Source organism: Eleutherodactylus coqui, chromosome 8 (assembly GCF_035609145.1).
Source record: "Eleutherodactylus coqui strain aEleCoq1 chromosome 8, aEleCoq1.hap1, whole genome shotgun sequence".
Lineage (NCBI taxonomy): Eukaryota > Metazoa > Chordata > Amphibia > Anura > Eleutherodactylidae > Eleutherodactylus > Eleutherodactylus coqui.
In genome coordinates this window covers 138,936,025-138,960,596 of record NC_089844.1, presented here as the reverse complement: position 1 = coordinate 138,960,596, position 24,572 = coordinate 138,936,025, and the positions used below count along the sequence as shown (strand labels likewise).

Below are 24,572 nucleotides of genomic sequence, written 5' to 3'. Positions count from 1 at the left end.
GGAGGGTTGGAAGTGGTCTCTTGGTTAGATACAAGGTTAAGGAAGGTGGTTACATAGTAGAAGATGGATGAGTTACATTGGTTTAACGGGTTAGAGTCACACTAGATTGATTAGATGAGTGCGAGTAAAGTGGTAAGACTGGGTGCTTGGAAGATGAAGAAAGTAGTGTGATGGATAGAGGAGAAGGAAATGTTGCTAACTGGTGGGATGGTGGTAGACAGACCGGTGGACTAAGTAAATTGGTTGAAAGGGAGGCAAATAAAGTAATAATTGATTGTATAGAGGTGAAAGGGGTGGTAGACTGGTTGGATAGAGAGTGGTGAAGTGGTGATAGATTGGATGTGGGTGAAGGAAGTGGTCAATGAGCTCATCAAATCACCACATCAGTAATGTATTTTATCTGTTTCCAGAATATTCATCCCCAAGAAACATCGACAACGTTTTGACCATGTGGTGTCCCAGAGTCTTATCAGCAAGATCTGCCGATCCAGAAGTGAGCGCAGTAATCGCCTGCGGAGGAGTCGAAGTGAAGACCACCATGAAAGGTTGCTGGTATCTACAAGGGCAGCTCCTATGCCGCATTGCCAGGATGATGTGGGCAAGGGATTGAAAAAGAGTAGTTCTCTTGTTGCTAGCAGTGTGGGCACTGGAAAACCACACAGGTAAATGCGACACTTTAAAGGGTGTGTACACTTTTACAACCATTGTTTTCATTGCTCCAATGAATTTAAAAATAAAGTAACTTATCAGTTCAATGGATGTGAATCCGCCTTGCCACACACTGGTTTGACTATGGGCTATGTGAGGTGGCAGCACCTGGGGAATCCAGTTTTTCACCCTTGACCACCCCAAGTGAGATGCTGTCTTTACTGTGGGGTTCCCAAGCTGTTGCTCGTTCAGATAGTTCCTGTGTGTGTATATATATATATATATATATATATATATATATATATAAAACAGACTGCCACTATGTGTATACAACTCCTATGCAAACCTATATATCTCCACAGTTGCAGACTATAAACGCACCCTGCGTGTAGTCTGATCTTCAGCCATATGTTCTTCACTACCTTGACCCCCCCTTGTCCTACATGTGAAGGAGAGTGCCACACAATTGTAGGATGTGACTACACACAGAATTAGCAAATTTGTAGCCATGACAACACATAGGTCTGCATAGGAGCTATATACGCATGAGGTTACATTATTTTTAATCAAAGACTACTTTATTTTAATTTTTTCTCTTGTCTTCTCATATCTTTGCAGGACAGTACGAGTGTGTAAGGGAAGCAGCAGCTTTGGGTTCACGTTACGGGGTAATGCTCCAGTATGGATTGAGTCCATTCTCCCAGGTAGAGTACTTCACCATCATCATATCTTAAGTGCATTGTGAAATATAATTATCTATCTATCTCATATCTATATCCCAAATCATGCGAGTATGTAGTGTGACCATTTCTGGTTTCTCACCAATGACTGATCTAAACCACAGTGGGTTTGGCACTGGCTAGACAGGGGTGCAGAGTCTAGGGAATCTCCCCTTTCATCACTCTTAATGGGCTCAGGATGGTATGAACATTCCTGGTCAGATTCCAATCTCAATCTACAAAATACTCACCGATCAGTAGCGGCTTCGGAAAGCTTGAGTCAGGAAAGTAGCGAGGGAGCGGAATAGCAGTCAGGATGCCAACAAGCCAGAGAATGAGATGGAATCAGAGTCAGGACTCAAGTCTGCAGTCAAAGCCAGCAATAAAATCACAGGAACCAAACAACAAAAGCTTAATTGGAAACAAGGCTGAGGTCAGCGTTAGAATCAGGAGTCAGGAATACAGGAACAAATAGCCAGGCAAGGAGTATATCTTAAAGGGGTTTTTCCAGACAAATACTATTGATGACCACCCCTCTTGGGATTTTGGCCAATCAGCTGATCAGGCACCCGCTGTCAGCGCCAAAAGCACAAGGGTGCAGAGCAGAAGCAGTTAGCTCTGATCCCTGTCTATTAGACCGCATTCGTAATTGCAGGCTCAGCACCCACTGATTTTAATAAGAGTTGCGCCTGCAGTTTCCAGCACCAGCCACTACATAGAGGTCGGAGTGATCTGCTTCCATTTCTTATTCCTGTACATTTTGGTACTGACAGCAAGTGCCCAATCAGCTGATCAGCAGGGTTTCACATAGGAGCGATGATCACTCAGTGAATGGAGATCACTCAGGCCACCCACCTCCATTCACAGTAAACAGGCAGTCATTCATCGATGAACAACTGCCTGTTCACATAGGCCGATCGTTGTTTGATTTTTATGCCTGCAGAAACTAAACAATGAAGGAATTATCATTCATAGTTGAGTCAGTGCTGGCATTTACACTGATCAGTGGGAAACTGAATCCTAACTGTTCAGTGTAACAGGGCCTTACGGCTAGGGCTACATGATGCATGTTTTATGGACAAGGATAGCAGTATTGCCATGTTGCATTGTGACCGAACGGTCATAAGAAAAAGTCAAAACTGATGAATTTCTTGTGATTATCTGGTCGCAATTACCTCAACTTATGAATGGTAACAGGACGGCATTCAGTGAATAGTGTGAACTTTGGCCACACAATGCGCTTTGGGGCCAAAATCCCCATATACCCTAGCCTTATTAACACATCCTGAAGATGACCTTGTTATTTGTCATCTGTGTCCATTTGTTACCGGCAGCTTTTTAATGAGTTGCTCTCAGTGCTCCTCAGCTGGCGTCCAGCGCATGCTCATTACTTGCCTTCCCTATAGGTAATATATATATATAGCAGTGTAATGTGCACTTGTAGTGTCAGAACATGGTGACTTATCTCTTCCAGGCAGCCCTGCAGAAGTGGCCGGACTCCAGCCCGGAGACAGGATATTATTCTTGAATGGCTTGGATATGAGGTGAGGAGCTTGGCACATCCGTACTGAGACAACGATGACAGATGCTGGTCTTCTTCAAACGGCATTCAATAAAATAGTCTCAATGACAAAGAAGGGATTAATAAGGAGCCTCTACATGCTGGATACTGCAAAATCATTTAAAGGTGTATTCCAGCCTTAATAGGTGGGGACACAGAACTGCAATAGAGGTGACCCCAGCATTAGAAGTCAGGCAGCATGTATAAATGCTTATTGTCAGAGAACTCCTTTAATTTGGCATCAAATGGGTAATTTCTGAACTATCAGACAGTTAAAGAAGAGCTATAAAGCTGACTTGTAATGCTAGAGAAAGCCCAAAATAAAAATCTTATCCAAGGAAATTCCTGATTTCTCTCCATAAAGTCTTCTGCTTTAATTATTGCAAAATTTTACATTTCACTGAATGGCCACTTTATGAATGATATCTATTAACATGTTAGGCCTCTTTTGGCCCTCTGAACTCAGGTACTATTAGCTATTGTCCAAATGCCCATCTGCTGGTATTAGAGGACCCTGGGTATGCCAAGAAACCAATCCCAACACCATTACTCCACCTCCTCAAGTCGGAACTACTGACACCTAACAGGAAGGGTTCAGCAATTCATGCTGCTTGCACCAAATTCTGACCTCCCATCGGCATGGCGCAACAGAAATCTGGATTTATCTGACCGGGTGATATATTGTGCCCTTTTGCCCAGTGAAGTCTCATTTTTCTGTTTCTCTTAGGCCGCCTGCAGACAACCGGGTTGGATCCGGCTGCGAGAGTTCTCGCAGCGGGATCCACCCCAAGCGTCTGCAGAGAGCAGCGCGGGCACTCACCTCTCCCGCAGCCCTGGCTCTTTCATGTGTCGGCTGCCGAGCAGCCGACGCATGCGCAGAGCGGGGCCGGCGGCCGGTGAGTGACGCTCGCAGAGCGCCGCACAGAAATACAGCATGCCGCGACTTGCTTGCCGCACAGCCAAATCGCAGCCATCTGCGTTTGTTAACGCAATCCTATGGCAGCTTCCAGGGGCGGAAATTCCGCGGGAAATCCCACCTCGGAATTTCCGCCCGTCTGCAGGCGTCCTTAGACAGAATCACTCTGAAACTGGTCATCTGCCGTTATAACTGTGCTAAGGAACGATGAATTTTGCGTTCAAACACGTTAGTTGGACACTAACATTATTTTTGGCTCTAATTTGCCTTGCTGTGCAGTGCCTTTTTATCAGAATGACTCGACATCCTCCTCTGACCACTTTTGTCGAGATGTGCCACAAGATCCCCTTTTGCTGGACTGTTTTCCTCGATCACACCATTCTCATTATACTCTCCACACTGTTGCATGAGAAACCCTACGCGGTTTGCAGTGACATCCTGGCCGGTTAGTCTAGCCCCAATTTTGGAAGTCACTCAGATCGCTCGATTTTCGCATATAATGTGGATTCTCACTGAAACTGATCAACGGAAAACTTGTCACCTGATTTTATGCCGTATTGCAGGGTCATAGGTCTAATTTCCATACAAGGATACGCCAATCATGAAAGATCTCCTATCTCTAATAAAGTGACCATTCAGGGTAAATTGAACAAAGTGCCAAATTATAAGACTTTCTGGATTACCAAATGATGGACTCATGCATCCCTCAATTGGACTGGCACTTATGTAAAGTGTATATATTTGGGAGGTTTTCTAATAGTCCTCAGTGGATCAGGGGCTGGATTGGACTTCTGTTACCGAGTTCTTTTCTGTTGCTTTAGTTTGATATACTTTCATATATGGGGTTTCCTGAATTACAGGCTTTAATTCTTATTATGGAGGGCATCAGATGGCACACTCCATTTTTTTTCCTTCCATTATCGCTTTTAGGAACTGCTGCCATGAGAAGGTGGTCTGTATGCTGCAAGGCAGTGGCGCCATGCCAACATTAGTAGTGGAAGAGGGCAGCGTGTCGTACTGTGCAGGTGAGACGCATCAGGTATTTTGTGTCAGCTGCATTACAGGATTCTAGCAAAATATTCATATGCAATGAGGAAAAGGAAATATGTTACTGCAAGGTCTTGACCATCGCAAAAATGAAAACTTCAGGCCGGTACAGGACTGAAGATTATCTCAGATATGATAGAATGCGTGCTGCCATCTTGTGTCGAATTTTTGTTACTGCAGGGCGATGAAGCTCTAGAGCCTTATTCAGCTACTTAATAATAGACCAATGATCAAATATTGATACTTGGTAATTGCATTGAACAATTCTACTGTTTCGCTGTAGTGTTAACTGACAGGTATTTCCAACATTACAGATTCTGATTCGGATACTACTCTCCCAACATCGGCTCTCACCTCCCTCCAGTGGGTAGCAGAAATACTTCCCTCCAATATTCGCATTCAAGGACGGAGTTTTAGCCAACAGTTGGAACATTTGCTTACTCCTACAGAGCGGTACACAGTGTGTAAAGCTCTGGAGAGCTTCTTCCAGCACAGGTAGAGTAAGAATATAACTATTATAATACATATGTACAGGGCTATAACACTTCCCCTATGTACAAGGCTATAACACTTCCCCTATGTACAAGGCTATAACACTTCCCCTATGTGCAAGACTATAACTAATATAATACTGCCCCCTATGTACAAGAATATAACTACTATAATACTGCCTCTGATGTACGAGAATATAACTACTCTAATACTGCCCCTATGTAGAATAATATAACTACTATAATGCTTTCCCCTATGTACAAAAATATAACTACTATAATACTGCCCCCTATGTACAACAATATAACTACTATAATACTGCCCCTATGTACAACAATATAACTACTATAATACTGCCCCCTATGTACAAGAATATAACTACTATAATACTGCCCCCTATGTACAAGAATATAACTACTATAATACTGTCCCCTATGTACAAGAATATAACTACTATAATACTGCCCCTATGTACATGAATATAACTACTATAATACTGCCTCCTAGGTACAAGAATATAACTACTATAATACTGCCCCCTATGTACAAGAATATAACTACTGTAATACTTCTGCCTATGTACAAGAATATAACTACTATAATACTGCCCCCTATGTACAAGAATATAACTACTATAATACTGCCCCCTATGTACGAGAATATAACTACTATAATAGTGCCCCTATGTACAAGAATATAACTACTATAATACTGCCCCCTATGTACAAGAATATAACTACTATAATACTGCCCCCTATGTACAAGAATATAACTACTATAATACTGCCTCTGATGTACGAGAATATAACTACTCTAATACTGCCCCTATGTACAAGAATATAACTACTATAATACTGTCCCCTATGTAGAATAATATAACTACTATAATGCTGCCCCCTATGTACAAGAATATAACTACTATAATACTGCCCCCAATGTACAAAAATATAACTACTATAATACTGCCGCCTTTGTACAAGGATATAACTACTATAATACTGCCCCCTATGTACAAAAATATAACTACTATAATACTGCCCCTATGTACAAGAATATAACTACTATAATACATAGTAACATAGTATGTAAGGCCGAATGAAGACAATGTCCATCTAGTTCAGCCTGTTTATCCTCCCATGTTGTTGATCCAGAGAAAGGCGAAAAACCCCAAGAGGCAGGAACCAATTAGCCTTTTTGGGGGGAAAATTCCTTCCTGACTCCCTAATGGCAATCAGACTAATCCCTGGATCAACCCCTAATAGTTCCTACCTGCCTGTATACCCGGATTTAGGCCTCAGTCACACGGGTGTTTTTTGCCGCGATTTGCGGATCTCATGACGGATGCGCATCCGCAAATCGCGTGACCGGGGCCAAAAAAAAATTGCCCGAAAAATCTGTTCCTAGCCACATTTCCTTTGTCATTCCTATTGAATGACAGCTGAGAGCTGCCCCTGATTGGTCCCTGCGCTGAGCCAATCAGAGGCAGCACTCACTCATTCATGAATTCATGAATGGGTGAGTGAGAGCTGCCTCTGATTGGTGAGGGCTGTGACCAATCAGAGGCAGCCCATTCAGCAGGCGGGGATTTTAAATCCCCGGCTGCTGAATACTACTCAGAGCAGTTCAGGAGAACTGCTGGCTGGCCGCGGCTGAACTCCGTCTGCGGGGACAAGGTGAGTATATTTTTTTTTTTACTTTTTACACATCGCCCGCAGCCCATTGCTTTCAATGGAGCCGGCTGTATTGCCGGCTCCATTGAATTCAATGGGCAAACATCATTCTTCTCTGCCACAGCTGTTACAGCTGTGGCAGAGGGGAATGATTTGTGTTGTATATGTTCTCAATGGGGTCGGCGCTGCTGCTGCCGGCCCCATTGAGCGCATATAGAGAAGACCAGGAATCGCAGATCGCTCATGTGTCCGATACCATTGCAAAGCAATGGTTCTATAAAATCATCGATCGCATGCGCAAATCGCACGAAAAATCGCCCGTGTGACTGAGGCCTAACAATTAACCTAAGATTTATAACCTGTAATATCCTTCTGCTCCAGAAAGACATCAAGTCCCCTTTTAAACTCCTCAATGGATTTTGCCATCACCACATCCTCAGGCAGAGAGTTCCACAGTCTAACTGCTCTTACAGTAAAGAACACTTTTCTATGTTGGTGATGAAACCTGCATTCTGCTAAGCGTAGCGAATGCCCTCTTGTTACCGTCGCAGTCCTGGGTGTAAACAGATCCTGGGAGAGATCCTTGTATTGTCCCCTCATGTATTTATACATGGTTATTTGGTCGCCCCTTAACCTTCTTTTTTCTAGAGTAAATAGTCCCAATTTTGATAGCCTCTCTGGGTATTCCAGTCCAGTCATTCCATGTATTAGTTTAGTTGCCCTTCTTTGAAACCTCCCAAGCACTGTAAAATCTTTCCTGAGCACCGGTGACCAGAACTGTGCGCAGTATTCCATGTTGGGCGTGCCCCCTATGTACGAGAATGTTCTCGTCCCTCGCCCCTATGCCTCTTTTAATGCACCCCAAGACTCTATTAGCTTTTGCAGCAGCTGACTGGCATTGGTTACTCCAGTTAAATCTACATTCCACTAGTACCCCAGGTCTTTTTCCATATCACTTTTCCCTAGCAGTACCCCATTTAGTGTATATTGGTGACATCCGTTTCTCCTGCCCATGTGCAGAACCTTACATTTATCCACATTGAACTTCATTTGCCATTTTTCTACCCAAGCGCACAGTTTATCTGGGTCATTTTGTAGCCGCACATTGTCGTCCATTGTGTTAATTGTCTTGTATAATTTTGTGTCATCTACAAATATTGATATTTTACTGTGCAGCCCCTCTATCAGGTCATTGATAAATATATTAAACAGAATGGGGCCTAGTACTGAGCCCTGTGGCACCCCACTAGCAATGGTGGCCAAATCAGAGTACGAACCATTTATTACCACCCTCTGTTTTCTATCTCTGAGCCAATTCTTTACCCAGATACACACGTTTTCACCCAATCCGAGCTGCCTCATTTTATATATCAGCCTGTTATGTGGCACAGTGTCAAATGCTTTAGAGAAGTCCAGATATACGAGATCAATAGACTCTCCCAGGTCCAGCCTAGAGCTTACTTCATCGTAGAAGCTGATCAGATTGGTCTGACATGATCGCCCCCTCATGAACCCACGCTGGTGAGGAGTTATTCCGTTGTTTTCCTTGAGGTACTCTTTGATGGCGTCTCTCAGAAACCCCTCATATATTTTTCCAGTTACTGAAGTGAGACTTACCAGCCTGTAGTTACCAGGCTCACTTTTGAACCCCTTTTTGTAAATTGGAACCACGTTGGCAATGCGCCAATCCAATGGCACAACCCCAGTCTTGATAGTATCCACAAATATTAGATATAGCGGCCTAGCTATCACATCACTTTGTTCCTTTAGTACCCTTGGGTGTATTCCATCTGGGCCTGGCAATTTATCGATTTTAATCTTCTTTAACCATTTCCACACCTCCTCAGGCGTTAGGTATGAGATATTTTGTGCGGGGTTCATTTTATTCCCCTGCATCTCATGTGGCATTTTCTTTTTGTTTGTGAACACGCTTGAAAAGAAACTATTTAATAGGTTTGCCTTCCCTCCATCGTCTTCTATGATTTCTCCTACATTATTTGTTAAAGGGCCAGTGCTCTCAGTGCAAATCTTTTAATGTTAATATAGTTGAAAAATTTCAACAATTTTGATCGTATCTTTACATATTTTGTTTTTTCCCCTGTATGATTTTAGCGCTTCTTCGCTGCCTTCTTGCTTTAGTAGTTTGAACGCTGTCTTTTTTTCGTTTATTGCCCGTTACCGTCGTGTCGAGCCACATTGATTTCCTTTTAGTTGAGATTCTTTTATTTTTAAAGGGTATAAACTGCTCACATGAGGTGATTAGGATCCTTTTGAACTTTGCCCATTTGTCCTCTGTACTGATATTTTTGAGGATGTTGTCCCATTTAATGTTACCGATAGCAGTTCTAAGCTGATCAAATTTTGCTTTACTAAAGTTTAGTTTATTTCCCCCCCCCCCCCCCCGATAAGGCTTCTTATTGAATGACAGCTGGAAGTTGATTATATTGTGGTCACTGTTCCCCAAGTGCCCCTCAACCTGTACCCCCTTTATTCGGTCGGGTTTGTTAGTTAGTACTAGTCCAGAATGGCCTTCCCTCTCGTTGGTTCCCACACAAGTTGGGTAAAGTAGTTATCTTTAATTGTTCTCAAGAACTTATCACCCTTGTGAGATTTGCAGATTTCGTTTTCCTATATTATATCCGGATAATTAAAGTCTCCCATAATAATTACTTAGTTGCGGATTGACACTTCTCTCTGCCTTAGTAGTAAGGTTTCAGTTTCTTCTGTTGCTTTTGGTGGTCTATAGAAAACCCCTATCAGGATTTTGTTTTTTTTTTTCTCCCTGTATTTCTACCCACAGAGATTCCACGTGTTCATCTCCTACTCCTCTATCTTCCCATAGCCTTGGCAAGAAGTACGATGTAACGTAAAGACATACCCCTACCCCTTTCTGGTTTCCACAGTCAATCCGTAAGAGGTTGTAACCCTGTAAATTTACCGCCCAATCGCACTTTTTATCAAGCCATGTTTCCGTTATTCCGACTATATGATAGTTTTCATTGGCCATTCTCGCTTCAAGCTCACCCTTTACCGATCAGACTTCTTGCATTCGTGGTCATACAATTTATATATTTTTGTTCTTTAAATTTGTTTTGTTGCTAATGGTACTATTGGCTGATCTATCAGTTCTAACTGTACTAACCCCATCCCCTGCTCAACCCCCCCTCCCATTGCTTAGACCCAGGTCGCTACTATGTACAAGACTATAACTACTATAATACTGCCCCCTATGTACATGAACATAACTATAATACTGCCCTTTGTGTACAAGACTATAACTACTATAATACTGCCCCCTATGCACAAGAATATAACTACTCTAATACTGCCCCCTATGTACAAGAATATAACTACTATAATACTGCCCCCTATGTACTAGAATATAACTACTATAATACTGCCCCCAATGTACGAGAATATAACTACTATAATACTGCCCCCTATGTACAAGAATATAACTACTATAATACTGCCCCTATGTACAAGAATATAACTACTATAAAACTGCCTCCTATGTACAAGAATATAGCCACTATAATACTGCCCCCTATGTACAAGACTATAACTGCTATAATACTACCCCTATGTACAAGAATATAACTACTATAATACTGCCCCTATGTACAAGGATATAACTACTATAATACTGCCCTCTATGTACAAGAATATAACTACTATAATACTGCCCCCTATGTACAAGAATATAACTACTATAATACTGCCCCCATGTACAAGAATATAACTACTATAATACTGCCCCCCATGTACAAGAATATAACTACTATAATACTGCCCCCCATGTACAAGAATATAACTACTATAATACTGCCCCCCATGTACAAGAATATAACTACTATAATACTGCCCCTATGTACAAGAATATAACTACTATAATACTGCCCTCTATGTACAAGAATATAACTACTATAATACTGCTCCCTATCTTCAAGAATATAACTGCTATAATACTGCCCCCTATGTACAAGAATATAACTACTATAATACTGCCCCCTATGTACAAGAATATAACTACTATAATACTGCTCCTATGTACAAGAATATAACTACTATAATACTGTCTCCTATGTATCAGAATATAACTACTATAATACTGCTCCTATGTACAATACTATAACTACTATAATACTGCGCTCCTTGTACAACTATAGAACTACTGTAATTAGTTCCCCCTACCCTTCTATGACATAATCGGCGTATTTTTGAGATATTTGCCTGTACATATATACTGTAGGTAGTATTGCTGCCAAGTAGATTGCAGTATGAAACATGAGAAGGGTATGTAGCCATCAGACGACACACGGTGACAGCTGCTCGATCTGTGACCTCTTCTCTGCTGCTCTTTGTGTCTTCAGGAACATTGACACTCTCATTGTGGATATATATCCGGTCTTGGACACTCCGGCCAAACAGATCATCTGGCAATTCATCTTCCAGCTGATGACATATGAGGAACAGGAGCACTGCCAGCACAAGATCGCACGTTTCCTGGGGTACAAGGCAGGTCAGAGAGCTCCGTAACCGAGCGCTCATCTTTTCATGTCCATCACTTGCCATCTCCAACAGCCATGGTGCCATCTACACTGAAATCACATGCCTATACCACTATGGACTGTTGTGTCATACAGTACCCGTCCTGAGACTTTACTGTATACAGATTCAGGGGGTGGACACATGATCTCTGGGGGTAAGGACCACCTGTGGGTCTCTTGCTCTTTAACAAGCAACAGAACTATTCTCATGGATCCCTATTAGTAAAGTAGCATTAATACGTGGGTACAGGGTGGCTTTGTAGTACTGACGGTAACCTGCACCAGCCGTTTAAGGCCCATAGTCCACCCGCATATGAATACATTTCATATAGCAAACAATGCATTTGGACAGTTTTCAGAACTTTTCACTTTTTGTACATTTTGTTGCATTGTGGCAAATTTACAAAAAAATTCAAGTTTTTCCCAAAATTCTGCACTCAATACCTCATAATGACAAAGTAAAAACACAATGTTAGAAGTCTTTGTAATTTTTTTCAAAAATAAAAAACTAACATTTTGCATCAGCATAAGTATTCACGCCCTGTACTCAGTACTTAGTTGAAGCAGCTTGGGTAGGCATTACAGCCTCTGGTCTTCTTGGGGATGATGCCACAAGGTTTGCACAGCTAGATTTGGGGATTTTCTGCCATTTCTTTCAGGTTGGATGGGCCATCTGAGGACAGCCATTATCTGGTCTCTCCAGAGATGTTTGACTGGGTCCAAGTCAGGGCTCTGGCCGGGCCACTCAAAGACGTTCCCAGAGTTGTCCCTATGCCACTCCTGTGTTGCCTTGGCTGTGTGATTAGGGTCATTGTCTTGTTCGAAGGTGAACCTTCTGCCCACTCTGAGGTCTTCTACACTCTGGATCAGGTTATCATTAAGAATATCTCTGTACTTTGCTGAGAGTCCAGGTGGATTTCATGTGTCTTACTTTGGAGAGACTTCTTTCTGGCCCTTCTGCCATAAAGCCCAGAGTGCTGCAGTCATGGTTGGCCTTCTAGAGGTTTGGAGGCCGCTCTGCTCTTAAAACCTTTCAATGCAATATAATTTTTGTAGCGTCCTCCAGATCTGTGCCTCCAAACAATTCTGTCTCTGAGCTCTACAGGCAGTTCTTTCTTCCTCATGGTTTTGTTTTGGCTCTGATATGCATTGTGAGCAGTAAGACCTTGTAGAGACAGCAGGGAGTCTTCTAAACTTATGTCCAATCAATTGAATGTACTGCAGGTGACTTCAATTAAGGAGTAGAAGCATCTCAAAGATGATGAAGAGGAATGGGAGCCCCAGAGCTAAACTTCAAGTGTCATACCAGGGGGCTGAATACTTATGTCAATGCAAAATGTTATTCATTTTAAAAAAAAGTTAACAAAGATTTGTAACATTGTGTTTCCACTTATGGGGTATGGAGTACAGAATAATGGGAAGAACTTGAATTTTATTTGTAAATTTTCACAAGACCACAATATAACAAAATGTAAAAGATTGAAAGGGTCAAAAGCAGAGGCGTAACTTGAAGCTTTTGAACCTCAATCCAAAATCTCTAACAGGGCCCCCAACTATAATGCTTTATCCTTAGTACTAGGCTTACTATATGGAGAAGAGAGGCCTTATGGCCCCCTAAGGCTCCTGGGCCCGGGTGCAACTGCATCCCCTATAGCCGTGATGGCGAACCTATGACACGTGTGTCAGCACTGACACGCGTAGCCATAGTCGCTGACACGCAGCCGCTCACCCAGTTAATGAATACCGGCAGGGGCCGTGACTCCCCTGCTGGTATTCATTAATCAGCGCTGATCCCAGCGCACACTGTGATGTCAGTGTGTAGCCAGGATCCTCCTCCCCCCCGTCCCCCAACGTCTCTTACCTGTTGGTTCCGCGGGAGCGTCCAGGGGAAGAGGCATCCTGCAACACACTGACGTCACAGTGTGCGCCGGAGACCATCGCTGCTGGAGGGCGCCGGGAACAGGAGGAGCGGAGCTTCGATAAGGTAAGTACATGGGTCTCGGGGGGGGGGGGGTCTGCTGTGAGGGGGCAGTCACCAGGGGGGGCGCTGTGAAGGGGCAGTCAGTGCTGGGGGTCCACTGTGTGGGGGGCAGTCAGCGCTGGGGGGCCTCTGTGTGGGGGGCAGTCAGCGCTGGGGGGCCTCTGTGTGGGGGGCAGTCAGCGCTGGGGGGCCTCTGTGTGGGGGGCAGTCAGCGCTGGGGGCCTCTGTGTGGGGGGCAGTCAGCGCTGGGGGCCTCTGTGTGGGGGGCAGTCAGCGCTGGGGGCCTCTGTGTGGGGGGCAGTCAGCGCTGGGGGCCTCTGTGTGGGGGGCAGTCAGCGCTGGGGGCCTCTGTGTGGGGGGCAGTCAGCGCTGGGGGGCCTCTGTGTGGGGGGCAGTCAGCGCTGGGGGCCTCTGTGTGGGGGGCAGTCAGCGCTGGGGGCCTCTGTGTGGGGGGCAGTCAGCGCTGGGGGCCTCTGTGTGGGGGGCAGTCAGCGCTGGGGGCCTCTGTGTGGGGGGCAGTCAGCGCTGGGGGGCTCTGTGTGGGGGGCAGTCAGCGCTGGGGGCCTCTGTGCGGGGGGCAGTCAGCGCTGGGGGCCTCTGTGCGGGGGGCAGTCAGCGCTGGGGGCCTCTGTGCGGGGGGCAGTCAGCGCTGGGGGCCTCTGTGCGGGGGGCAGTCAGCGCTGGGGGCCTCTGTGCGGGGGGCAGTCAGCGCTGGGGGCCTCTGTGCGGGGGGCAGTCAGCGCTGGGGGCCTCTGTGCGGGGGGCAGTCAGCGCTGGGGGCCTCTGTGCGGGGGGCAGTCAGCGCTGGGGGCCTCTGTGCGGGGGGCAGTCAGCGCTGGGGGGCCTCTGTGCGGGGGGCAGTCAGCGCTGGGGGGCCTCTGTGCGGGGGGCAGTCAGCGCTGGGGGGCCTCTGTGTGGGGGGCAGTCAGCGCTGGGGGGCCTCTGTGTGGGGGGCAGTCAGCACTGGGGGGGCCTCTGTGCGGGGGGCAGTCAGCACTGGGGGGGCCTCTGTGCGGGGGGCAGTCACCGCTGGGGGGCAGTCAACGCTGGGGGGCCTCTGTGTGGGGGGCAGTCAGCGCTGGGGGGCCTCTGTGTGGGGGGCAGTCAGCGCTGGGGGGCCTCTGTGTGGGGGGCAGTCAGTGCTGGGGGGCCTCTGTGTGGGGGGCAGTCAGCGCTGGGGGGCCTCTGTGTGGGGGGCAGTCAGCGCTGGGGGGCCTCTGTGTGGGGGGCAGTCAGCGCTGGGGGGCCTCTGTGTGGGGGGCAGTCACCGTTGGGGGGCCTCTGTGTGGGGGGCAGTCACCGCTGGGGGGCCTCTGTGTGGGGGGCAGTCACCGCTGGGGGGCCTCTGTGTGGGGGGCAGGTAATGCTGAGGGCCGCTGTGGGTGGTGCTGTCGCTGTTGGAGGGCCTCTGTGGGGTGCGCCGTCGCTGTTGGGGGCCGCTGTGGGGGGCTGCTGCCACTGCTGGGGGCCGCTGTGGGGTGCGCTGTCGCTGCTGGGGGGCCGCTGTGGGGTGCCCTGTTGCTGCTGGGGGGCCGCTGTGGGGTGCCCTGTTGCTGCTAGGGGGCCGCTGTGGGGTGCCCTGTTGCTGCTAGGGGGCCGCTGTGGGGTGCCCTGTTGCTACTGGGGGCCGCTGTGGGGGCGCTGTCGCTGCTGGGGGCTCATCATTACTGAGATAAGTGAGGGGGAGGCAGCGAGAGGCGAGGGCCTGTGCTCTGGGTGTTTTGGGTTTATTAAATACAATTAGACATTACAATTATACATTTTTGTTATTTAAACTATAAATATCGCAAATTTATGGATTTTTTCTTGAAGTGACACACCACCCGAGTTATGCTCCGTTTTTTGGCGAATTTTGACACACCGAGCTCAAAAGGTTGCCCATCACTGACCTATAGTTACGCCCCTGGTTTGAAGACTTTCCAAATGCACTGTATTTAGAGGAAGCTGCGCCATGTTCTGGTCTCACCACCGGGGGTGCACTAGAGTAGAATCTATTATAACAAGTATCATTATTATACAAGTGAATTCTTGATGTTTAGTGTTTGTTGTGTTTTTTGTTTTTTTTTATGTATTCCTCTGCGGCTTTAATAATAGTCAGCCAGAAAAATTCTTGAACATGTCGGACACAGCTTTATGAGATTAATCTCTGAGCGTGCCCGGGCTGTCCCCTTTATTATTAGAATTACAACATCTGTTCCCCCGCCTCCCATTTTCTCCATCGTCCGCTACTGCCGTTGTCATAACAACCAGACATCATCTGCTTAGATTTCTTGCCTAAATCCAGTTATGCGGAGAGGCCGGGTCACATGACCGCGTTAACGTGATAACTTTACACTCTCTGTAGTGCAGTTAATACAGGGTGTCATGACAGGTCTCCTCTGCTGATTACTAATATCCATTATAGGGATATGGCTGAGCCTTATAAATTAAGCTTTTAATTCCCTTATCTGCTCCAGCATAAACCCCGTCCAGTAAGGTATTATAACTCAACATTTACCATTTAATTACTTTTGCCAAATAGGCCAAGTCGCTGCGTTAACCGCCCAGGCTGCGCTATTTCACTGTCATCTTCTTCTAACCCCTCGGATGTTTTAGCGGTTGCAGTAAAACGTATGATGGCTGACATTTTTATATGGTTGCTGATGCTGAAATGTTATATTTTGCTCATTCCCATGTAGCTGGCATGGATGCGGATATTGGGGTCCCACATCGAGGGTCTGTCCACGGACAGGCAATGTACCAGGGGAGCATACGAGCGCCGGCTGTAGAAGAAGGGAAGATGGGTGACTATAATTCATGTATAACACTTTATATCTAATAGTTATTTTACAGTATATACAAGAACGATCTTACTGAGCTCTGCTACATCTGTATACCCCCCAAATACATGGAGAGCAAAGAATGTCTTGGGTTATATATACAGTTAAAATTCTATACTGTATCAAAACAAAAAAGTTTGCAAAAAGTAAAAAAAAAACTGTATATTTCCAATGCAGATAGACTATCCTACTAAAAGTAATTGGACACCCGAGCAAGAATCAATGGTAGTATTTATTTACATATGATAATAATTAGGGCGCCTTCACAATGGTGATTAAATCGCGTGATTTTCGTGCGATGCGAGTGAAAACGCAGAATTATGAAACCAATGATTTTCAATGGTTTCCTTCACATTTGCGATATTTTCACTCATGTGATGCTAGGAGAAAAAAAAAAAAAAAACTTTCTGCGTTTGGCTTTTTTTTAATCATCTGCCATGTTTCCTCACGGAGCCTTTTTTTTATCACATCGCAAAGCACGAACTTGACTTTTTCGTGCGATGCGCTTTCAACATTAGTCCTATTGACTTTTGTGTTAAAAAAAAAATTGCTTAAAAACGTGCAGGAAAATCGAAAGTAATAGCGAGGTTTTTGCAAGAAAAAGCATTGCTGAACGCTCAAACATCTCATGAACAAAATCGCGATTTTTGTTTTGATTTTCTCACGGTGATATCACGGTCGCCAGTGTGGAGGAGCCCTCAGTGCAACTCCTTTGGCCCTAATGACATCAGTGGCATAATTCCTTCTATCATCCAATACACTTCAGCTGGTATTTCCCTTAATTCATCCTGCAAACATCTGGCGAGTGCCCTCAAAGAAGATGGACGCTGTTCATATTTTCTGGCCCAACGTTCCAGTTCATCGCAAAGATGTTCAGTAGGGTTCAGGTTGGGACTCTGTGCAGCCGGTCCAATCATGGAACATCCATGTCCTCAAACCAAGTCTAAAACAACACTGGATTTGTGACAAGGCGCGTTGTCTTGTTGGAAGTATGGCCGACCATTCCCAGAGTATTACCACATTGTCAGCAGCAAATTATTGTCTAGAATGTCAGGGAACACTCAGTGTTCATGGTTCTTGTCACCACAACCAACGGACCGAGACCATGCCATGTAACACATCCCCAGACCATAACAGAATCTCCACCATACTTAACTGCTGGCACAACACACTCAGGAAAAAAAGTGTTCCCTTGGATCCCCCACACCCAGGTATCTCCATCTGATGTGAAGAACATAGAACATTCTGACATTGATCAACTGGCCAACGATGACTCTTCTTGCGCCTTTGCAAATGGGCTGAAGCATCTTCTTTGAGAAAACTCACTAGATGTTTTCAGGATGAATCTAGGGAAATACCAGCTGAAGTGTATCTGACGTTAGTAGAAAGTATGCCACAGAAAGTATCCAATGTCATTAGGGCCAAAGGAGCCCCACTAATTATTAACATATGGAAGTAAATGCTACTTTTGATTCTTGCTCAGTTGTCCAATTACGTCTTTTAGGATCGTGTATCGATTCTCAGGAGCTTCATGCTCACTCTTCAATGCTACAATATGGGAACAATAAGATTAGTAAAAGGATCAGGCTTTGCCTCTTGCTGAGAGGCAGCATGCTGTAATGGAAACCTCCTCTCCACTAACATTTTTGCAAGGCTACGTCATGCGTCTTCAGCTTACAATCACCACTTCCTACATCCCAAAATGTAAAACCCTAGAAAATGAAGAACCTCCGTTTTCTAAATTCACCACCCCTTTAAGATTTCTTAGAAGATTGAACAGTCACCATTCACACTTTCTTAAAGGAGCTGTGCTTGCATAATATAGTTTAATGTTTGTCTTACACAGTCTCTCAATGTGACCCAATGGAAATTACTCATCGTCTGACATCAGGAGAGAGACAAGCGGGAGATGGAACATCTTTACCTGAAATGCCGAATCCTAAAATGGTGAATGTGAATTGTGTTTCAAGGGGTTGCCCACTTTAGAAAACCCATTTTGATACAGCTTTATTAGGGCATTCTGAGATAATAGAGGGGCTCATCTGTTCAGGATCCTCATCTTTAGGCCAGAGTGTAAAGAGGGTGTCTCGCTCTGGAGGACCTGTCCTGTCATGGGTTACACAGACAACCTATTGAAGTTAGAGATAACAAGACTTGGCTCTGTTCCCACAAACTTGTTGCTTAAAGCTGAGTTGTAATTTTTGTTTAACACAAAACGGACAAGCTATGCGTTTCAACCCCAGATTGTGGTCTTGACTGATGAAGACCCCAGTCCGAAGTTGAAACGCCTAGCTTCCCTGCTTTCTGTTAAATAAAAACTGCTTCTCAGCTCTAAGTGGCTATAAGCATCTTGTTTGTGGGAGCAGAGCCAAGTTCTGTTATCTCTAATTTCTATTGTTGACCCAGTTTGGAGTCTTGGGGAAGGTTCATACGGTGTGCCAGGACAAGGGCTTGCAGCTTCCCATGTGAATAACCTGGACTAGGTTTCTAATACATATCTCCGAAGTGGAGTCTCAAAAGTCAAGACCACCTGGAATATCTTCTGAATGCAAATAGATCCAAGTAAGAAACTTTGTAGAACACTTAGATGGGTGGGGGAAACTTTTTGCCACTATGCTGTTGCCTGTCAGCTATCTTGATGTCAGCCATTTTGGATTCAGCCTAAGAAACTTCAATGGGAAGGGCTCATGGTATAAATGATTTCATCAGAAATTGGTAGGTGCAGTCATTTTTTCAATACCTACCTTCATTTTGGAGTTATAGATGAGTCATGTTGAGTTATTCACTGGATGTCTTCCTCGATGATCTTGATTGAAAGCCTCGCCAACTTCACACCAACTGTTACCAACTATCAGGATGATCTCTGTTCTGTCCTGGACTGTTAATGGCATCTTCTGGTACCTGAAAATACATGTGATTAGTTTTTTCATACCACACAATTCAACATAATGACTTTTTTAATACTCAACATGACATCATCCATAACTCAAAAATGGTTGCAAATATTGAAAAAATGACTGCGCATATCAATTTCTCATGAAATTCTACCCTGAAGCCATGTATCCCATGACCCCCTTTCCTTTGAAGTTTCTTGTGCTGAATCCAAGATGACCAACTGGTTCCACCATTGTGCCAAAAAGTTTTCCCCCATCCAAGTGTTTTACAAAGTTTTTTACTCGTATCTCTTTTCATTCAGAAGATATGCTGAATGGCCCTGACTTTTGAATCACCGTTGATCCATATGAATTGGAAAGAGCAGCAGGCTGTGCCCAGCGCAGGTCCTGGGTACTTCCATTGTACTATATGCCAAATATTCAAAAAATGAGCTGAGAGCGCAAACTTACGTCATAACTACAGGTTTAAATAACCTCCCAGTGGTGCAGTCTCACCTTTTACGCCTGTAACATCAAGCGATGGATTGTGCTGTTCCTCTGTTATTCTGGCTGGAAACGTATGAATAAATTTACAGCTAGACTATACCATTCCTCTTTGTCAGCCAGTGGGTAACTACTCAGTGACACCGTGAGCACTGCCACTGAGTGGATAGTACCAGACTGTGAGGGGGCACACTATTTGCCAAAAGTGAAAGGTAACACCAAATTTCAATTTAGTTGTACATTTCCAGGAGGAAGATGTAACAGGAACTGCGCGAAGCAAAGTTCTAAGAAATGATGCTTAAGGATCATTCTTGGTTGTATATCCTTGTCTGTATAGTGATAACTTTTTTCTTATTTTTGCCTCTTCCTCCATGTTCAGATGTCGGCTGTTTACGCCGAGTTAGAGAATCGCTTTATTAATAATATGCCGGGTAAATTAAGCAGCCTGAGATCGCGAGGGTCGTGTAACTTCTACCATACCACAGGTACCACTACTGCCACCCTCGTACGACTTTAACATGGGTCTTACTTTTTTCATACTGTATAATGCAGTGTCTGCCTTGTGTATTTAGGAGAGCGTAAGTTGGTTCATGGTAATCATTGGCAGAATTCTGTGCCACCATCTGACCCATGCCCTCCACGTCCACCCAGCGCTCCGTCACCCAGCAGTTCCGAGTCAAATCCTTACGTCAGCCTGGATGGAAGTTTACCGCCATCGCCAACTCACAGGAAGATGTTTACCTTTTCACGACCAAGCCGTTCCCGAGACACCGACCGCTTTTTGGATGTGCTCAGCCGGCAATTGGGGCAGAATTTGGCGATCACAGATCAGTTTCTTACCCCTGAGAATGACTATGAGGAGGTAATAGACTTAAATAAATTCTGTTAATCCTAAACTAGAATCCCAGGAACGCAGCAAAATGTTCACCATAGAGACGAAAGAAGTTGGGGAGTTCTGCATACTAATACAAAAAGATCTATAAACTCCTCAGACTTGGGTGGTGGAGCATCCAAAGAATCCCTGTGTCATGCCAGCACATGGCATAACACATTGTATCAGTTTTGCCCAGAGTGTTCCCTTAACCCCTTAGTGATTGGCCTATTTTGTACCTTAAGGACGAAGCAATTTTTGTTAGTGCATTGCAAGAGCCATAACTTTTTGAAGTAGCCATATGAGGGCTTCTTTATTTGTGGGACATTTAAATGGCACAACTCGGTGGGACTTATAATGCGTTGCATAACTTCTATGACAATTTTTTGGGGAGGGATAAAAATCTCCAGAAATTCCACCATTGTTTTTTTTGTTTTTTTTTTTACGGCATTCACCAGTCGGTAAAAATAACACGATCATTTTCTTATCATGGATCAGCACGATTACTTGATACCAAGTTTGTGTTATTTTTTACTAGTTTAGCACAAGAAAAGCAATTGAATCTGCATCCTCGCATTCTAAAACCCATAATATTATTACTTTCCAGCAGTGGAGCTCTGTGAGGTCTTGTGTTTTGTGGAAAGGGTTTTTTTTTTATTGGTAGCTTTTTGGGGTACATGTGACTTTTGGATTGCTTTTTGGGAGGCGATCGAAAGAAAAATAGCAATCGTGGCAATACTTTATTAATGCGATCACTCAATCGCTAGGGTAGTACACTGCATTACTTATGTAGTGCATTCTACTAAGCCTACGACATCAGCCTGTTAGACTGGGTCGGAGGTGGGGTCTAATAGTTACATGGCAGACATGGAGGCCTTTGTCAGGCTTTAGGCTCCCATGAAACCCATTGACACCTTACACTCGCATTGCAGGGTTTCAATGCTTGAACGGGAGCTTACATGCTGCAGTTACTATTGATTGCGGCATGTAGGGTGTTATATTGCCAGGATCTACGGTTTCTCCATTCCTGGCAGTTAGCACAGGAGCCCTGCTGTTAGTATTCAGACAATCCACTACGATAGGCCTTCTGCACACAGACGGAAATTCTGCGGCGGGATTTCCCGCAGAATTTCCGCCCCTGCCCACCTGCATAGGATTGCATTACAAAACGCAATCCTATGCAGATGACCACGATTGGTCCGCGTGAAAATACATGCGGAAAACAAATCGCGGCATGCTCTATTTCTGTGTGGGTCTCGCAGAGGCCTGCACAGAACTGTCACTCCCAGCGTCCAGCATGCTCTGCGCCGGCTGGCCGGCAGCCGGCAAATCACAGCGCCGGAGCCGCCGGAGCAGGTGAGAGCCGCACTGGTTCCTGCAGGGTGCGGGTGAGGTCCCACTGTGAGATTTCTCGCAGGGGATCCGACCCGGCCGTCTGCAGGCGGCCTTAAAAACATGATATGCTGGTTTGAAGCCCATTAGTGAGGTCAGTAAAAAGGCGTATTAAGGGTTCAGAAAGATGGGTGACAACTCCTACAGTCATAGTAATGACAGCTATTAGATGTTGTCACTCATCATCTGCTTCCCACGTAGAAGACTTGTAGGATCGGCACAACGTACTTGACCTCTTACTCTCTCGACTTCTCTGCAGATGAGCTTCCAAGATGACCACCTGAGCTGTGCCCCACGTGAAGTGAGCACCACCAGTGAATCAGCAGGCAGCAGCGAAGATGGCAGCTCTCTCACCTATTCATCAGTCTCCGACCACATCCCCCCACCTCCACACAGCCCCCCTCCCCCACCTCCTCCGCAGATTCCAAGAGGAGAGCCAGCCCGCAAAAAAGAAATATCTAAAACAGTGCCCTCTTCCTTCGCTCGAGGTTTGGGCAGTTGTATGCAACCACCTTTACCTCCGGCTCCTCCTCCTCCTCTCCCCATACCCCCTGTTCCTCCAGCTCCACCTCTGGAGCCCCTGGTGCATCGCGGCATGCATCGGCGCAGTGAATCCAGCCACATGAGTGTGAAGAGACTACGCTGGGAACAGGTGGAGAATTCAGAAGGGACGATATGGGGACAGGTAGGTTCACTGGTTGGGTTTCCAACCATGGCCCTAGTGTTTTACTCCTTTCAAGACCAGAGATTTTTAGTTTTTTTTTAGTTTTTTCGTCCCCGCCTTCCAGCAGCTACAACTTTTGTATTCTTCCATCGAACAACTATAAAAGGGCTTGTTTTTTTCAGGACAAGTTGAATGTTTTAATGGTACCATTTTTTTTCATTATTGAAATGTTTATGGGAGTATATCATGTTTTTCAATGCTGCAGGGCTTAATAGGCTGTAGGCAGGGCTTAGTAGGCATCCAATCATTTCAGCCATGGTAGCCTTCACTAGGCCCTGTGCTGCCATGCTAATCCATTAATTCCCTGTAGTTGCGTCACTGGGGGCTAATGGGTTGCCAGCTGGCTGACTGCTTGTATGCGTAGAATATAGTATAAATATAATAAATAGTTACTGGCTGCAGTCAAAGCTAACTCTGATCGCAGCCATTGCTGGTGGTCGTCAGCTGCTCAGAGCAGCTGGGAACCACTGGGTATGGAGCGGACTTGGCGTCTGGGTCTGCTCCATACACCCTTCATGACTGCATGACAATATTAACATTGTCGGGAAGGGGTTAAAGCAGTAGGCTATCCACTGGCCTTATTCATGTTGAATTATTGCTGCTGTTCAGGGGAGGGACTATAGATAGGGGGTGCAGATGTTGTGATTGCACCCCTGCCCTGGAGTTTGGGGGGGGGGGGCAGGGAGCCCAAAAGATTACAGTAGAAGGACTCCTTGTGTTTAGCTTATGAGTGTACTTACATTAAAGAGGGTAGTTAGTCCAGAGTATATATAAGTGATATACAATGGAGCTGAAAGGATCTGTGGTGGGTTCAAGGTCACTTTCTGCTGTATTGCCTCTCAAACCGATGACTTTCTGTATTTTTCTACAGTTAGGCGAAGATTCAGACTATGAAAAACTGAGTGACATGGTGAAGTACCTGGACTTGGAGCTGCACTTTGGTACCCAAAAACCAGCACGTAAGCAGCGAATGGAACATTGTGTGTTATAAGACTCTTATGTCCTAGCCAAATTGATGTAATCCGTACTAGATCACAACACGTCATGTAAATATATGTTTATTAATGCCAAGGCATTCAAGGGTGTGTAAACTTTTGCAATCTAATGCAAATAAATATATTTTATATCTAAAATGACACAAACCATGACATAATAATTGTCCAAAATAGACCAATATATACATGTATTGTATCACCAAAACAAGAGAAATACAAAATGGGTTAAAAATGGTACCAAAATACAAGAAGGAATCCTATCTATAACCAACGTTAACTTGGTGGACCCAGCCTAAAAGCAAGGCAATCGCCCTGCTAGGGATGGCCCCACGTCTCGAACCTAGGGGGTCTAGCCTGTCTCTAGATGGAAGATAAGGGAGAATATATAGCCAATGGAAGCACTAGCAGAGCTAGGTAAAGGTAAATAAGCCCCACAGAGAATGGAGGTGGAACACACTGGACAGGACTCACCTGACAATCCTTTGGAAGGAGGTGGAGAAGACAGGACAAAGACAAAACTAGATCCAGACAGACATTTGCACAGCATGCATACACACAGGACAGTAACCGATGCCCATATAGAGGTGGGACCAAAATAAATACACTTCTGTTATGGCCAATTGGCCAGCTAGGGCTAACACCTCCCTGCCAGCCAATTAGTCCATACACCACAGGAGATGTTGAAGCAGGGAAGAGAAGGGAACATAAGATTCCTGACAGACGACACCAAGGGGCCTTCTGCAGTGACAGGAAAAATGCACTCTTAGGTATCCAATGCCGAATAACAGATGGACTTAACCTTTACCACTT

General features: G+C 45.1%; 1 protein-coding gene and 1 long non-coding RNA gene across 3 annotated transcripts in view; one reads left to right on the top strand and one right to left on the bottom strand.

Annotated features, from left to right (window-relative positions):
- GRID2IP (Grid2 interacting protein) overlaps nt 1-24,572 on the top strand; it is a 142,123-nt gene that overhangs the window by 83,972 nt on the left and 33,579 nt on the right. The window contains exons 4-15 of one of the 2 annotated variants that reach the window (XM_066576551.1): nt 411-662; nt 1,267-1,352; nt 2,842-2,911; nt 4,775-4,869; nt 5,206-5,386; nt 11,427-11,575; nt 16,263-16,367; nt 18,250-18,350; nt 20,160-20,265; nt 20,353-20,642; nt 22,303-22,728; nt 23,639-23,726. In XM_066576551.1, coding sequence (XP_066432648.1) covers nt 411-662; nt 1,267-1,352; nt 2,842-2,911; nt 4,775-4,869; nt 5,206-5,386; nt 11,427-11,575; nt 16,263-16,367; nt 18,250-18,350; nt 20,160-20,265; nt 20,353-20,642; nt 22,303-22,728; nt 23,639-23,726 — 1,949 coding nt within the window. Of the gene's footprint in view, nt 1-410; nt 663-1,266; nt 1,353-2,841; nt 2,912-4,774; nt 4,870-5,205; nt 5,387-11,426; nt 11,576-16,262; nt 16,383-18,249; nt 18,351-20,159; nt 20,266-20,352; nt 20,643-22,302; nt 22,729-23,638; nt 23,727-24,572 lie in introns of both variants that reach the window. The other variant, XM_066576552.1, reaches the window with a different exon arrangement.
- On the bottom strand, nt 15,811-24,401 carry LOC136576908 (uncharacterized). The gene is made up of 3 exons (XR_010786415.1): nt 24,234-24,401; nt 19,148-19,304; nt 15,811-16,346 (listed from the first exon to the last, which is right to left on the bottom strand). It is a non-coding gene; the product is annotated as an uncharacterized lncRNA (long non-coding RNA).